A 15,628-nucleotide genomic window follows, 5' to 3' on the forward strand; every position below is an offset into this window, starting at 1 on the left:
GTTACAATTTCTGAAAAGTCGGCTTGTTGGCTGCCCCTGGATGGTCTCTAAAGCGTCGATGGGCCTTCACCTTTACTACAGCTAAATTATTCCGTGGAGAATTGATTCCCCGTAATTGGCTTGCGGCCATTTTATTTTCCACTTCTTCCGAGGAAGCCAAAAGTGTCTTGAAGACGGTGAGAAGATAGACTAGGGACGTGGGATATGTTGTGTATGAGTGGCGATGTTGTTAACGCTGTTAGACTGGTGGTAGTTTGCTCGCTATTTCATTATTTTGTTTCGATGAAAGTGGTATCAAGAGTAGAGGTAAAACAAATTGAGGCGTCTTGACTTGGTTAAAACAAGTACGTAACTCGGTCACTACTTTGACATTATTTTTTTTGAGCCGCATGCGCAAAGACTTTCGCCCGAAGTATTTTCTTAGGGTATTTGTCAGACATGTCCGGGAAGTGGAGCGAAAGTAAGTGGCGCGTATAGTGATCAATTGGATTCGAAGAACGATTTTGGCCGGGTAATTGGTGTGTATGTGAACTTCAAGGAATATAAACTGCACTGAAATCCTCAGAACTGTACATGGAGATAAGATTTAGTTCGCATCTCAACTGCAAAAATCCGACAATTAAACCTAAGAGATCATCAGCGAAAACTATGCTGAGTTTAAACATAACTGAAAGGTCCCACCACGCTGTAGCTGGATAGCGTTGCCCTCAGGCTAACTTGAAAATATCAGGTTTGAGAAGTGTACAACGATTTGCCCCGGCGCGATTCCTGTCACGCGCGCTGACAGCAAGCAATTTGCGACAATACCACTGGGGTATAGTGCAGCTACTTGTATCTTACATGAAGCGTACTCCAGAATGATAGGAACGTACTACAGCCTGCAAACAATTTGTGACGCCACCGATGAAAGAAATGCGTTACCAGTTTTCTGATGACCTAACGGACTGTAAACTGGTTCAAAGTGAGATCTTTCCAAAAACACTAGAGGAAATTGCTTTTAAAGAGAGAGAATATGGTGTCCAGCTATGTTGTGCTAGTCGTTTATAGATGTAGTGTTTTGCCAGGGGAAGGACTTAATTTGAGCCATTATGTCAGAGAAAGTGTTGCCGGGAATATTCTCAAAATAGGAAGTGTTGCAGGGAATTTCTTCAGAATAAATACGTGACATTCGAGTTAACAAGTATTCCGTTATAAAAAGTGCACGGGGGAGGGGGAAAATAATGATATCTAGATGGACAATTCGTAAAATGCGTAATATACACATTTTTCTGTTGTAATTTTGATATTGTTCATCAAACCGGAAGGAAAATATAAATCGAAACATTTTTGTTACACAAAGCTACCGTATTGGTCCATTATTAAATTTCCCATCCTTATACATTTTACAAATTTCATTTAAAGAAATTTCATCGATTAACGTGTCGTGATTTTAAGCCAGCTGGAGACAATTGTAACCTTCCGCTCAAGTTTAATTTTTATCGCATTGTAAAAATCCTTCATTCAAAATGATTAAAATATTTTGAGTAATCAAGTACAAGTTAATTGTAATTTTCTTTCCATTATACATATTTGAAAATTATTCTCAAAGACAACCATGTCGTTTGTTATTCAAACATATTCGATCCCTACATATTTAATTAATTATATCAAAATATTTGCATCTATCGACTGCACTTCATTTTTTAGACTAACCACGCAGATAGTTATATTTTTCAGTTTCTCAATTCTGCAATATTCTCACGACTGTATAAATGGATTTTCACAACATGATCGATCAGTATAATAATACGTGTAGCCTTTCATATGGATTCTATCACACAATTCTCAGTGTGACGGGATTGAAGTACGGTACATTTAGAAAACGCATCGTCAAATGGATAGTTTTCTACATGTAAATGGACGCGTTCGTATTGAAGCCAATCTGTACAATTCTCACAATTCCAAAGCATGGAAGTACCAGTTAAGACTACCTCCATGGATTAAAGGGACAAAGTTGGCCAGTTTTCATGACTTTTGTTTGATGTGAGACTCTGTATATATTGTTTGACATGTTGAAAGATACTGAATGAATGGGTGACCATGCATATATTCAACCCGGTTTTAGACACGATACATGAAACCATCCCGAGAAAGAATAAATGGTAATGACCATTAATTCATGGTTTCATTTAATTTGTTTAAAACCGGTGTCGAATATATGCATGGTCACCCATTCATTAAGTATCTTTCAACATGTCAAACAATATAAGTAGTATCTCGTATCAAACAAAGTTCATGAAAAATGACCGACTTTGTCCCTTTAAGGTAGCGGGGACAGATATTCGGACTCTCAAACTTTTACAATTCTTTTCTAATCTACCACTGGTTTTGGCTCCTTTTAAAGCTCTTGGAGTCAGAAATATTTTCGCATTCTTAGTTTTTCGTAAATCGAAATTTTTCCCCATAGAGTTAACACAGGGACGGCGGCCATTTTTAATTTCAAAGATCGGTACAGGTCTGGTAATTTGTTTCTCTAGTACCACAATTTTGCACGGTGACCCGTGATTTTAATTCTTGATTTGGTAGGAGTATGGCTAAAAGTTTAATTTAGGAAAGTTTGAGCCAAAGTTTAAGTCAGTCACTCGCAAGACGCATACTATCTTAACTAACTGTGAACAAACTGATAACGATGCTAAACTGTTTTCAAGTGGGTCACGTCTGTATTGGATATTTGTGGAGAGACCCCCAAACTCATCAACGCTGTAAGCAATCGTATTATAACGGATCATATTTAAAATTTTCAGCCATTCATTTCCGTGTGAAATTTACGACCTGATAAAAAATTTAATTTAAGTCGACGAAGAAAGGATGTAAGATAATTAATTGACAATAACTGTCACAACTTGAATGAGTTAAGTATGATTTCAAACCAGTAATAATAGTGGCTACACTGTTCCATGTTCTCTCTCTCTCTCTCTCTCTCTCTCTCTCTCTCTCTCTCTCTCTCTCTCTCTCTCTCTCTCTCTCTCTCTCTCCTCTCTCTCTCTCTCTCTCTCTCTCTCTCCCTCTCTCTCTCTCTCTCTCTCTCTCCTCTCTCCTCCTCTCTCTCCTCTCTCTCTCTCTCTCTCTCTCTCTCCTCTCTCATCTCTCTCTCTCTCCTCTCTCTCTCTCTCTCTCTCTCTCTCTCTCTCTCTCTCTCTCTCTCTCTCTCGCCATTAACCAACTTAAACCATTAAAAGATTCCCAAACGCGTTCTTAATCTCACTTCCTGTGCATCAAATTCATGTTACAATCGTGAGGTCTTATTTCGGGGAAATCTGGTCTTGTACCTTTATTGAAAAGCTGTAACCCTAAAGCAGATATATTATTTGATCAACTTTAATTGCGTCTTTCAGCTACTTAACTTCTGAATTTGCAATTGGTTTGAATTTCAATTCTTGCGCTGAAATCTGTAACGCATAATGCTAAATAGGCTAACTACTGTACGCTTAAATATCTGAGTAGAACGAAGATGGGTAAATATACAAGGAAGACAGATTAACCAAAATTGTCTAGTGGATTTTACTGTCTGAAATTTGCTTAAGCTGCTTTAAGATTTGTATCAAGGTGGGTCAAACCATTTGTAGTGATTTGTCGGGCGGAAATTTGACAAGTAAAATTTGATTTCGTGTCTGCATTTTGGAGTCCAACTCAGAAGAATTTTAACAGGTTTTGACTTATATGCACTGAAGTTAGACAAAGATTGCATTACTGATTCACATTGCAGTAACTGCTCGCTTTTGATAGGATTGACATTGACATGGTGACTGATTTTCCCGTACATTTCAAATGCCATTGAGCTTGCCAGTCTCAATGCATTATCTACGACGCTAAAGTTACAAGCCCTGCAAACGATGTGAAACACTACATCGGCCAAACCAACGATTATTTTGACCCAACTTGATACAGATTTTTAAGCTCGTAAAGCAAATTTCAACCAGTAAAATTTACCTATCTGATGATCGCGTGAATGCGTGAAACTCGAGTAATCGGTACAGAATATAAGTTGATGTGTTCCCATTTTTCTGTCATTTCACTCTGCATTTCTGCATCGTGCACGAGACCCCCCTTAGGAGATATAAACAACTTTATATATATATATATATATATATATATATATATATATATATATATATATAATGCAACACGTACCTGATTTTCTGTGATTTCATTTTTGTCGTCTAAGGTCACTGCCGATGTTATGTGCAGTCCTAGAACGGCAACCGTGAACACTACTGCTACCAAAATTTCTCTAAGCATTCTAAACCGCACTTTGTGTGTATGTCTGCTGTGATGTCAGTTCCACTTTCGGCTCAGCTCTTCGGAGGGAAGTCTCTGTCGGAGAGAAGAGGAAAGCTCGTGTAAGATTGGCCTCTTCAGTCGGTGGTCTTCGCCCAACGGCTTATTGAATTGACGTGTTTTGATTAGTAAAAAGGTGCAGACCAGCGCCGTCTGGTTATCACTTAAAAAGTTTCTTCTCGGCGTCGGTTGGAGTGTGGAGTTGCCAAATCGAGTTAGATTTTGAAAGCGATATTACTTTTTTGCCACCAATCAGTACAACGGACAAACAAAGAACGTTAGTTTCCAAGCAGCAGTATGACGCTTTAGAATGATAGTGTGCACTGATCGCATTTGCATATTTTGATAACCTTAAAGGGACACAATAATCCATAATTTTTTTATTGTTCATACAATGTTTATGTTGTTATGTTATCGTATTAAGGTATAATGCTTCTAGGAAAGAGATATCTGGATTCTCAAATTTTTAAAACATTTTTCTTGTCTTCTGCTCAAGACTGCCGATTTCATAGCTCTTGGAATAAGGTCTTCGCCATCTTATTTTCTGGAAAATTCAAAAGTTTATTTTTTCCCGTGAATCAAACACAGTTATGGGGCCATTTTGAATTTCAAATACGCCAGGTAATTTATTTCTTAAGTACCAAACACGGTCACCCCTGATTTTTATTCTTGATTTAGTAAGAGAACAGTTGAAACTTTCATTGAGGAAAGTTTTATCACAGCAATTAAATACTTAACTTTCGAGTCGCATATTACCTTACGAAAATTCAGTGAGCATGTCAAGACATGAAATAATGTGATCGTACCACAATATTACATAAGTACTGCCCAGGCCAAGTGACATGCACATTCCATTTATCAAGTATCCCGAGGACTTTTCTTATGATTTTGCTGTTTATTCCTTGATCTAATGGCAACTGGCATTTTACATATAAGCCTTGAGAAACTTTGCAACCATGAAAACGCATACACGCATGCGCACACCATCTTTAACATTTGTGTGAATTAATTTTTATGACGGTGTTTCGGATATTGTTTCGAAGTGTATATTGTGTCATAGTATGTTCACTGGGTAATGTTTCCTTTACTGCGAGCATTAAATGTCTAAAATTTTCGATGTATGTACTGTCGGCGAAACTTATGATGCAAAATTGATGTCAATATGTAATGTACGAGCCCGTTGATATTTGCAAATACTGAACAAAAAATGAAAACGTGAAAATATAATGCAACACCATCTACGTTTAGTTGTCCACACTCACGACTTCATCTTCCCGAATATGATGCCCTCCGCTTCACAACTATTAGAAGGTGCCTTGCACTTCCCAACACAACTAAAAAGCATCGTGTGTCTCGATCAAGTTCTAAATCTGGCGACATCTCAGTCATTGACACGCAGTCGATGCGGGTGAACAAATCTACCCGACATTTACACAGTCCCTGTCACATGCCATTTCCAACAAGCGCAAAGAGGAAAAATCTTCTCATCTTTTCACATTCACCCGTCCATTAAGGTAAATTAGTTGTTATAGTGCCTTCGGGCGAGACTCTCACTTTTAATTATGAAAGTTTTGCTGGAGACCGACCAAGACCGCTTATACCATCTACGACTCTATCCATTAGGTTATAAAAGAACCTTTAAACGCTTGCTAGCAATTTATAGACGGCTTGGACGCAATTCGTTCAAACAAAGAGGTCATTCAAAAAGGGCTAACTAGGCGAAACACTCTTTTTAGCAAAATATATGCCGGACGGTATACTTACTACTTTCTTTCCTTGTACACTGACTAAATGTAATAGCCTTGGATTTACCCTTTGGTCCGTAGATTTGAAACCGAAAGCCAAAAAAAAAACGTATTTGGAATCGAGAAAATTGTATGAATGGCCGAAGGGGTGACGGTAACGGCTGATTCGTGGGCGGGGACAATCTGAAGGATTTTGTTTGTAATACAAGCCACTAAGACAATACACAAAAACACCTCAAGAGCGGAGTATTCAGCCTGACAAACAGAAGTCACAAGAATTGAATATTTCCTGCCCCCTTGTTCAACTTGAAGAACGACAGTTTTGGATCACGTGTCTGTCATGTTCAATCCAACGATCTACCTGGCTGACCCTTTTAAGATTTGGCTCGATTCCCTTGCGTTTTCTTGTGCATTGAGCCATTTCTACGTGTTCTGAGAAGGAACTATACAACATTCGCTCGTGAATATTTAAATCGGATCTGTACAGCTAATACTGATGACGTGCATACACATTATAGTTATGACAATCTATTTATCAATTATTTATCAAGAACTTCAGATGACTACATGTTCCAAATCGCAATATTTCTTGCGCGCCAAATCCATATGACAGTCACGATGACAAGTTTTGAGGAAATCTGGTCTTATGTTCTTATTTCAGAGCTATAATTTGAAGCAATAATATCTCAACGATTGCATGCCAGTCGGTTACAACTAACTTTCTGACTTTGAATTTTAATTACATTCATGTGTCAATATCATCAGCGATAAAGACATTGAATGAGAGAATCACGATTTGCTCAAAAATTGGACACGAAGTGTTATATTAATAGCCCGTATATTTTGCATGCGCGCACACACTCGACATTCGTCCATCAGCTTGTGGACAATATCAATGCAATATTTGCGAATGCGACAGAGCAATCACTTGGTCTGTTTTCTTAAAATATCACTGTCTTAAGATGTCTGTCACAGTGTCATTCAAGGTCAAGTTAACGAGACAAACCTCGATGTAGTTTCTCTCCAAAATGGCTGCTTCAGGGCTGGAGAATGCAAATTATGATGTGTTTTTCCTCATTCTCTCTACTGTAATTTGTTGTCTTGTGTTTTTACATAAATGCCATATAAACCTGAACTCACGAGTGGCCCATGTAGTTGAGACTCAAATTTGTCGACCGACAACCACTTACAGGTGTGCTTACCGGTCTGCTGCTGTCGTGTTTAAGGTAGAACGCACCTCGGGGACAGAAATTCGGGCCTTCAAATTTTTTCAATTTTCTTCTGACCTACCACTTGTGGGGGCTCATTTTGAAGCTCTTGGCGAAAGAAAAGTTTTCACCGTCTTAGTTTTTTGAAAATCGAAAATTTTATTTTTTCCCATTTCCCATAAGCAGCATTATTCTATTGACGTTATTCTCCATGGGCTGGTGCTATAAGTCGATTTAAAATTTATAATTAAAATTGTTTATATTCATAAAGAGGTAGGCCGTGAAAAGAAGCGAACGCCGACTTATCGCCGTTCAGAGAGTCATTCTCACCGTACTGTTAGATTTGCTTCATTAGAATCTGATGTAGCCAAGAAATTTGCGTGATTTGAGCGTGTGACAATGCGCGAGAAAATTCTGATTCCGATGACCTAGAATCTACTTGTCATGAGACATAATCAAGAGTGACACATCTGACTTTCACTGCATGTAAGCAATCGATCAACGCCATCAATCCTACTCTGAGAGGTAATCGCCTGAACTTCCGGTTCTCTCAGAGCAACTTCCGGCCAATCCCGGCATACGTTAAGTCGTTCCGCGCTATTACCAGCGCTACAGGTTGCGCTATATATCCCGAGACACTGATCCATCAAAGTCGACCAAATCTGCGTTTTGAAAATCCAAGGGATCATTATGTTGACTTATTTCACGACCTGGGCATTCGATGTCGACGAAAAATAAAGAGAGAACTTAAAAGAAGGACGTGGCAATTTTATAACCCTATCGCATCTTATACAATGTATGTAATACGCCATTGCTCTCAGTAAAAGCTATGTTTTGAACCTTTCGATAGCCTTGTTTCTCTTGCAAAAAATATTCGGTGACTCGGTTTTTGTAAATTTATTTTCGGTTTTAGCTACAAGATCCAACTACCAACATGAAAAGAAAAACCAGGGGTCTATGCAAACAGTCCAGTAATGCCTGAACATTACAGGACATACATGTAATCCTACAAATACGAACATTTTCTGGTGTGCGTAGAGCGTGTTGCTATTCTGTATGTTTCATCATAGCTCGAGCGAACATAATAAAGGACTGATGCGGGCTAGTCTAAATAAACGAGTCTGATGATTGGGAATTAAGGCTTGTCCTTCTTTTTTGACCCGACGTGTCTGAAGATCGATGTAAGTCGTGAAACTTGAGTTGCAGTCGTTGTGGTTTTAAGAAACCTGAGGTTCATACCGTTCGTCAATTTGTATCGAGGACTTTGTACCCTACATACATACATTTATACCAACATACGTGTACCTTCCTAGCCACTACCTACCTACATACCTCCATACCTACCTGTTTATCATACATACCTACACAACACATACGTACGTACATATCTACCTACACATACTGTGACATCATTTACTTGTATTGTAAGTGAACGTGTTTTCCTATCTGAACTTCGTTAGTAGTTATTTGGTGGACAGTCGTATTTTTCTCAGTGTAAGCGACATTAAATCGAAAGGCGTGATATACTAATACGCCATAAGTGTCATGGCGAGCTAACGCTTCGACATTGGTTTGTCACATATTTGGACTTACTGGAGCCTGAGTCAGACATAAGGTAAGCCACACGTTTTAACCCCTGGGGATAAAATTTTCTCTACTTGAAAGTAACAGGGAGAATCTTCTAGACTGGGGGGGGGGGGGGTTGACAGAGGCGAAATGTACCAATGATACCGAAAGTCAATGTACGTGTATCACTTTATTATCCTGTCCTACAGAATCGTCGGCAAACGTAGTCTTCACACGTGGTCTTCAACAATGAAAGGCGTAGTGCCGAGAGTTAGAATATATTGACTTTTAAATAGACTCTGTGAAAACAAAAGACAATGTGGTTATCTTGCATGAGACGTTATAACTGTGACTTAATTAATTATGATGGTCTTGTTGGCGACCAGCGAATATGCTTGTTATTCCGTTACAATCACAGAAGTGGTAAGAGGGAAAATCAAGTTTGAATCATGTGGGAAAAATACTGTGCGGCAAGCATAAAAGTTTACCGCTATTTCACCGACGGATTGGCCCGTGAGAGCATATCCTTCCAAAAACATGGACATTGAGTTAACTATTCAAGGAAACTATCTTGTAGTGCATTTTGAAATAAAGTTATATTATATTATATTCCGTTAAACATTCCGTGTGATCATACCCGGTTCTACAAAGTCTGACAACATAAAGTACGAGTACACACTTCTTTTACCTCACAAGAATTCACATCGATCGATCGAGCTTACAATCGGCGAAAGTTTTTCACCAAAGTGATGGAGGGACTGCGGTTTATCTGATTTGGGCACATCAAAGTTGGATTAAAAAAACAGACAATCAACCCAATGCACTTTGCCTTTTTTTTTAATTTTGCAAAGATTTTCTGAGTAGATCAATCACATTAGATGTAGAAACGTCAAAAGGCCTCGTCTTGTACGCAGTTTTCTTCCAACTAATTGGAGTTTTATCTCGTGAGAGCAGATTCAAAAACTACCGGTTTTGTCAAAAGAATGTACAAAGAATACATAGTCCATTTGACAAAGCATGAATGCTCCACTCAGGGCCCTACCATTGAGTAGGAAGCAGGGGGTGGCAGAAGCCCATCGACTTCCGGAGGAAAAATTAATAATTAATGGAATGTCTTGCAAGTGTAAGGGGAGATATTTTTACATAAAATGTGCGATTAAATATTTAATTAATGTAGAGTAACAATGACCATCCTCGTCATAAGATTAAATACAGGAGATATTAGTCTAAGAGATTATTTGTTTTATATTGCTTTGAGTAAAATGAAATCTCCGTCTTTCATGAAAGTATTAAGTTTTCGCGTCACACCGAAAGAATACTTGGCCAATTTCTACTTATGACAATACTTTCTGTCTTGGAGCGACTGCCATAATAGAAAGATAAATGAATAAGTAATAATTATGCTACAACGTCTAATATGGCTTTTCTAGATCCCGTAACAGTGTAACCAAGTCACAGAGTTGCCTTGACATGCCATGTTTATCGTAGGCGCGACTTAATAAACCGCTTTGGTCGCAAAAGCGAACAAAAAGTCGTTGAAAGACCAACTGCAGGACACAGTGATACTTGTATTCCATTTCATCCTACTATACGGTGTGTATTGTGTGATCTTCGCGTGTCTAAAGGGTGTAGACTAGAAATCCGAAAATAAGCTCATTTTCAGAATCCTAGCCCGAAAATGACTCTGAGCAGGAGTGCTTTTTTCCATCTGAGACAGCAGAGTCAAGCCGTAATTTACCTTGGTTTCAATTTCTAAAGGCATAACTTGATATACCAGAGGGCGCTTTGTTTTCCCTAACACATGTCTTGCAATGTATTACTTTCTAGTGATTTTGGCTTTCGAATGTGTAACTGGAAATGTTCCTCAGTTCCTCAGTGTCTGGTATGTGAGCTTTCCGAAGTACAATTCATCAGTACAAAACACGTTCTGAATTACGCTATTCTGAATGCTACCTTATAAACAGACAAGAGTAAAAAAGATTCAGTATTCTTTTACCTGTGATTTGAAGTGTGCTCTCGATGTAAATAATTTCAAGATTAAATTGAAAGTATTTATAAAAGGAAACGTAAATGGAAGTTTGTAATGTTTTCGTAATTTTTGTTTCTCACAAAACAATTTACCCCTGTAGTTCAAGGTGTATTTTGAGGCAATGAAAATTTCTCTTCAGAGTAACTCTGCCGCTCATTAAACGAATAAATAAATAAACAAACAAACAAACAAACAAATAAATAAATAATTTTTACAATATTGGAACTTTTCTTCTTAAAAATTTTCCTAACTGAGTCTCACTAAACTTTAGCGATTGTGGTTTACTTCTTCCTGTTTGATGACTCTGTTTATAATCGAATTTACACATTTAAAGGGAGTCAGTCGTCAGAACTGCGCGTGTGCGACTTTATCGTTTACAAACAATGTATTTCATGCATGGTATCTAGATGCATCATGTCAAAATAGCTGCAACGTTTAACTTTTACGAGATTCATTGTTAACAAAAATGTTTTAACTTTCATCAATCGCCAACGTACGGTACCCTAGATATAGTATTTACATCGGTCTTATTGGTCCCTGGCAACCTATGAGCAGAGTTCCGACGATTGCCTCCCTTTAAAGGGACTGTAGGTGTAAATTTTTGATGATTTTTCACTGTTTTTTGTTTTTCATGTCAACCGCAGTGTCTTGTTCTACTCCCAAACACATGTTGAGCCATATAGTGTTCAGTTCGTCGAACCGGCCCGTACATGTGTATACTACATTATCATTGTTGACAAGTGAATTCTGGTCCGGACTAGAATTCAAATGTTTAGTGATAAGATTGCATGCAAATGTATAGACGCGGTATCAACAAACTAAATAGTAGATTTTTCAACATGCTTTCGGGAGTACAATAAGAATTTGTTATTGACATGCAAAACAAAATAGTAATAAAATATCAAAAGGTACATCGACATGATCTACTTTCCCTTTAAAAAAGGAGTCGTTCTTTGTTAAGTTCACTGATTGAATCATATTTGTATGTGTAAAATGCAATAGTATGTTTTCTCCAATAAGGGCGGACAAGTGCAAAGCCTTTTTACATTCCCTACTTTCACATGTAAATCTGCTCTTTTGACGTGTAGTGTGTAAATTTAGCCTCCGCATGATCCAAAATTTCAGATGTCCACAGCAAGTTTTGACCCCCGGCGACAGTGTACGGCTACTGCCCTACATCCATTCACACTTGAATACTTTTCTACGTGAATACATATCACACAAATTAAATGCGTACAACAGCTAGTTGAGCCCTTAAATTTCACTAACTACGCATCAAACAAATTAATAAAAAATACTGAACACGAGGCGCATTTGAATCCGGCTTGCATGTCCGATGAATATTTCAAGCTGACGAATTGAAATAGTGACGATTTCGGGGAAAATTGGATGGTTTGCATCTGTTTAAGTTGGATGTTCTGAAATTCGATAACGATGCTAGAAAATCGCCTGTGCATTTAAGTATAAGAAGATCTCTAGAGGCTCCGCGGGGCATGCATGGGCTCACGTTTTTATGCCCGTTACGCTGAGTGTATAGTATCTACAGCGGCTCTGAGATTGCCTAACCTGACGAAAACCACGTCGTTTCTTCCCGTGGTCGTCATCACCACTCGATACCAATTTTATATCTGATAGGAGAAGTATTTGTTGTCTTGAACTTGGTATTGTAAATTATCTTTCTCCTTTGTGATAAATGTGAAGATTTAAGACATATCACAATGCCAAAGTGCCCCTGTTTCCCTGACTTTTTCAAGAAGACTGCTGGAAAATTTTATCTGCATGGAAAGAGAAACGAAAATCCTCGCTGTGCACATAAATATGACGATCATATTCCCACAACAATCAATTTTACAGTCGTAAAGTTTTTTAACGACACACGCACCGAAGCGTCGAACACGACCTTGTCAGCCAGTTTTTAAGGTAAGCTGGCCAGATTGCTCTTCTCGTTAATCAATCAAATTATTATGATTTATTGCAATGGACAGCGAAATAGACCCACTGACTAATCACCACACATACTTGCCATGCACGGAGCAAATATTTTGCAACTTTATCACTATGAGCGTATTGCAGTTTTTAGGGGGTGCTAACTAAACGTGATACTAGACGTTATTAAACAAAAGATTCTGTCTCATTCGAAACAACGTGACTATTAGGTGGACACCAGTGCATTGTGCCGATTTGTGTCCATAACATGAATCGTTTGATTGCAAAACCATGTTTATGCTGACACAATGCTCCTAGAAAACGTTCTGAAACAAATCATTATGGTCGCTTTCACTCCCTTAAACTGATTAGCAAATCCCATCTGTGTCGACAATTATATTAGAAGCGAGCTAATGCTACCATTATACAGTCGACGAAATTCTGTGGATTAATGCTTTGACATTAGATTTGAAACGAGTTGAATTAAAGCGATGGTTTGAATAAACCCCCGACGGCTACACGTAATGAGGACGGCATGACCCCCAATGAAAGACAAAATTGAAATGAAGTGAAATTCATCGGTGCTACATCCGCAACGGAGGGATCGGTAAGGGAAGTATGTGACGGCGCTGCCGATCGATTCCGATGCAATGTGTCATATCCTCGTTCAGAAACAAATCACTTCTATCATAGATCTCTGCCGCACAGTCGAATCCCAGGTTGTTTCTTAAGACTGTATTCTAACGATACGAGGAAAATTAACTGAGCACAGTGGTACGTTCCAACCATATAAATCAGAGTCTAGAGCTAAAAACTCTTCCAATTCTGTCTGAAGATCGCTGGATGCATGAAACTCAAGTAACAGATATTATTATTTTGTTCTTGAAGTAATTTGTGTTTATATATATATATATATATATATATATATATATATATATATATATATATATATATATATATATATGTATATATATCAGTACTAAAAGGAAACTAACATCGGCAAGAAATGCCTTCAACTTGTTGATTAACACTTCTAAAATGAGTCTAACTACACAATATCTTCGATAGAATAGAACACATTTATTTGAAGTGAGTTACAGTGGCGAGGAGCATATGGCCTGGATAATCGATTTGCATAATAAAGGGGGTAACCGCCGGAAACCAGAATAAAGATCGATCGACTGTTTGTAATTAGCGGGACATGTCTCCATGCCCGTTCAAAGGTCACTGTCAAGCCAGAAGTATCATTTTAACAAGGCCGAAGTCTCAACAGAAGTCAATAAGGAGGTTTACACAGGCCTCAATGGTAGCATCTATAAGACACGCGTTTCATACCTTTCCATATAGCCGCCAATGGCGTGATTTGAAAGAGAGGAGTATCGCACATTCTTGTCTATCAAAAAAGACTGAGTGACCTAATTACATGTTATGTTATTTTGGTTATTTTAATGGTTTCGACATGAATTGAATAATATCGGACCATGGTGACAAAAGTTTGCAAATATAAGCAACAGTAAAATACCGTCCCCTTTTACCATATGTCTTCAAACACTTACTATGGATTCACTGGTAATTAAACGATAACAATAGAACGGAATCACTCACAGGTGCGTCGGAGACCAACTGGACACGGCTGCGCTTGTGTGTGCGTTACCTGTTGCAGGTAAGACGCATACAGAATGCTTCAGAAGTGAAAAAGAAATCAGCAAACTTTCAAGAAGGCGACTTATGGAAACCATGGCAACGTCAACGAAACAAAACACGCAGAGTTCCCTCGGCTTTTAGTTTTCAAAATGAAAACCAAATAATTCATGAAAGTGGAAGAAGATAACATTGACAAAAGTAGACAGAACATAATTGAGTCAAGTTGTACAAACGATACCAAGCAGTCTCATAATGCACCGGTAAATAACTCGCCCCGTCTTCGGGGAATCGCTGAGTTAATATTAAGAATGAAACTGACCCGTATACAAACAGAAACTTGCCAAGGCGTGCTCAGAGAGAGAAAACTACGCACGAAAGAGATTTACAGTTTCACAGAGAATGTCTGGATTTAGTTAATAATTTATATTCTGGTTCGTGCTTCTCAACTCAAGCTCGGCGTGAGTCCTGCGTGCTCCTCTCAAAAGATGTCGAGGCTGGGGTTAATATCCGTGCGCATGTTTGAAGTCACGTCAGAGTGGCATGGCCTCGTCCCGAGACGTTTTTTTCATCTCTTCAAATGTACCCAGGTAAATCACGTTTGTCATATTTTCCCCGTTATCGAGAACACTCAGAAGAATATCAGCTAGTCGTTCGAATGGACGCACTTGTTACATGATATGAACTTGACATTGTGAATCAATACCTGTCCGGATAAAATAAACCGTGCCTTTCTCGCTCAGATGGCGAAGAAAAAACATTTGGAAATGGACATCAATTCAGATCTTAGCCAGAATACTCACTTTGGTTTTAAAATTGTTCAAATTTGACCTTGTCTTAAAAAGTTTCACACATCAAGAGGTAACGACCCGAGAACGTTGCCTTAAGTAGTCCTCCGTACCAGTAACCATGACGACTCCCCGCGCACAATCTTTTTTCTTTCCCTCTATTTCAAGAAAGAATAATGAGTGATGTAATTGAGACTTTGATTCACTGAATGTAACAAACGCACAAAACGTTTGATAAACTATGGTCGGTTTATATTAAGGTTGGCTCTTGCCTCTAATATCTTACGACACTCAGGGCCGTGCAAATTGAATAACATGGTGTGTTATTTCCTGTTCTTTCAGTTTTCCATGTCCCGGAGAAAAAAAACGGTAAAAATCACTGTCACAGCGAAGCTGCAGCTTAGAATT

The 15,628-nt window shown here is 38.4% G+C and overlaps 1 protein-coding gene across 4 annotated transcripts in view; it reads right to left on the reverse strand.

The window, feature by feature from the left end:
* The window catches only part of LOC139120082 (uncharacterized), a 79,288-nt gene that overhangs the window by 10,000 nt on the left and 53,660 nt on the right, over window positions 1–15,628 (reverse strand). For all 4 annotated transcript variants that reach the window (XM_070684161.1, XM_070684160.1, XM_070684162.1 and 1 more), the window contains exon 2: window positions 4,171–4,353. In XM_070684161.1, coding sequence (XP_070540262.1) covers window positions 4,171–4,278 — 108 coding nt within the window. In that variant the 5' untranslated portion in view covers window positions 4,279–4,353. The remainder of the gene's footprint in view (window positions 1–4,170; window positions 4,354–15,628) is intronic.

The sequence above is a fragment of the Ptychodera flava genome, chromosome 20, assembly GCF_041260155.1.
Source record: "Ptychodera flava strain L36383 chromosome 20, AS_Pfla_20210202, whole genome shotgun sequence".
NCBI lineage: Eukaryota > Metazoa > Hemichordata > Enteropneusta > Ptychoderidae > Ptychodera > Ptychodera flava.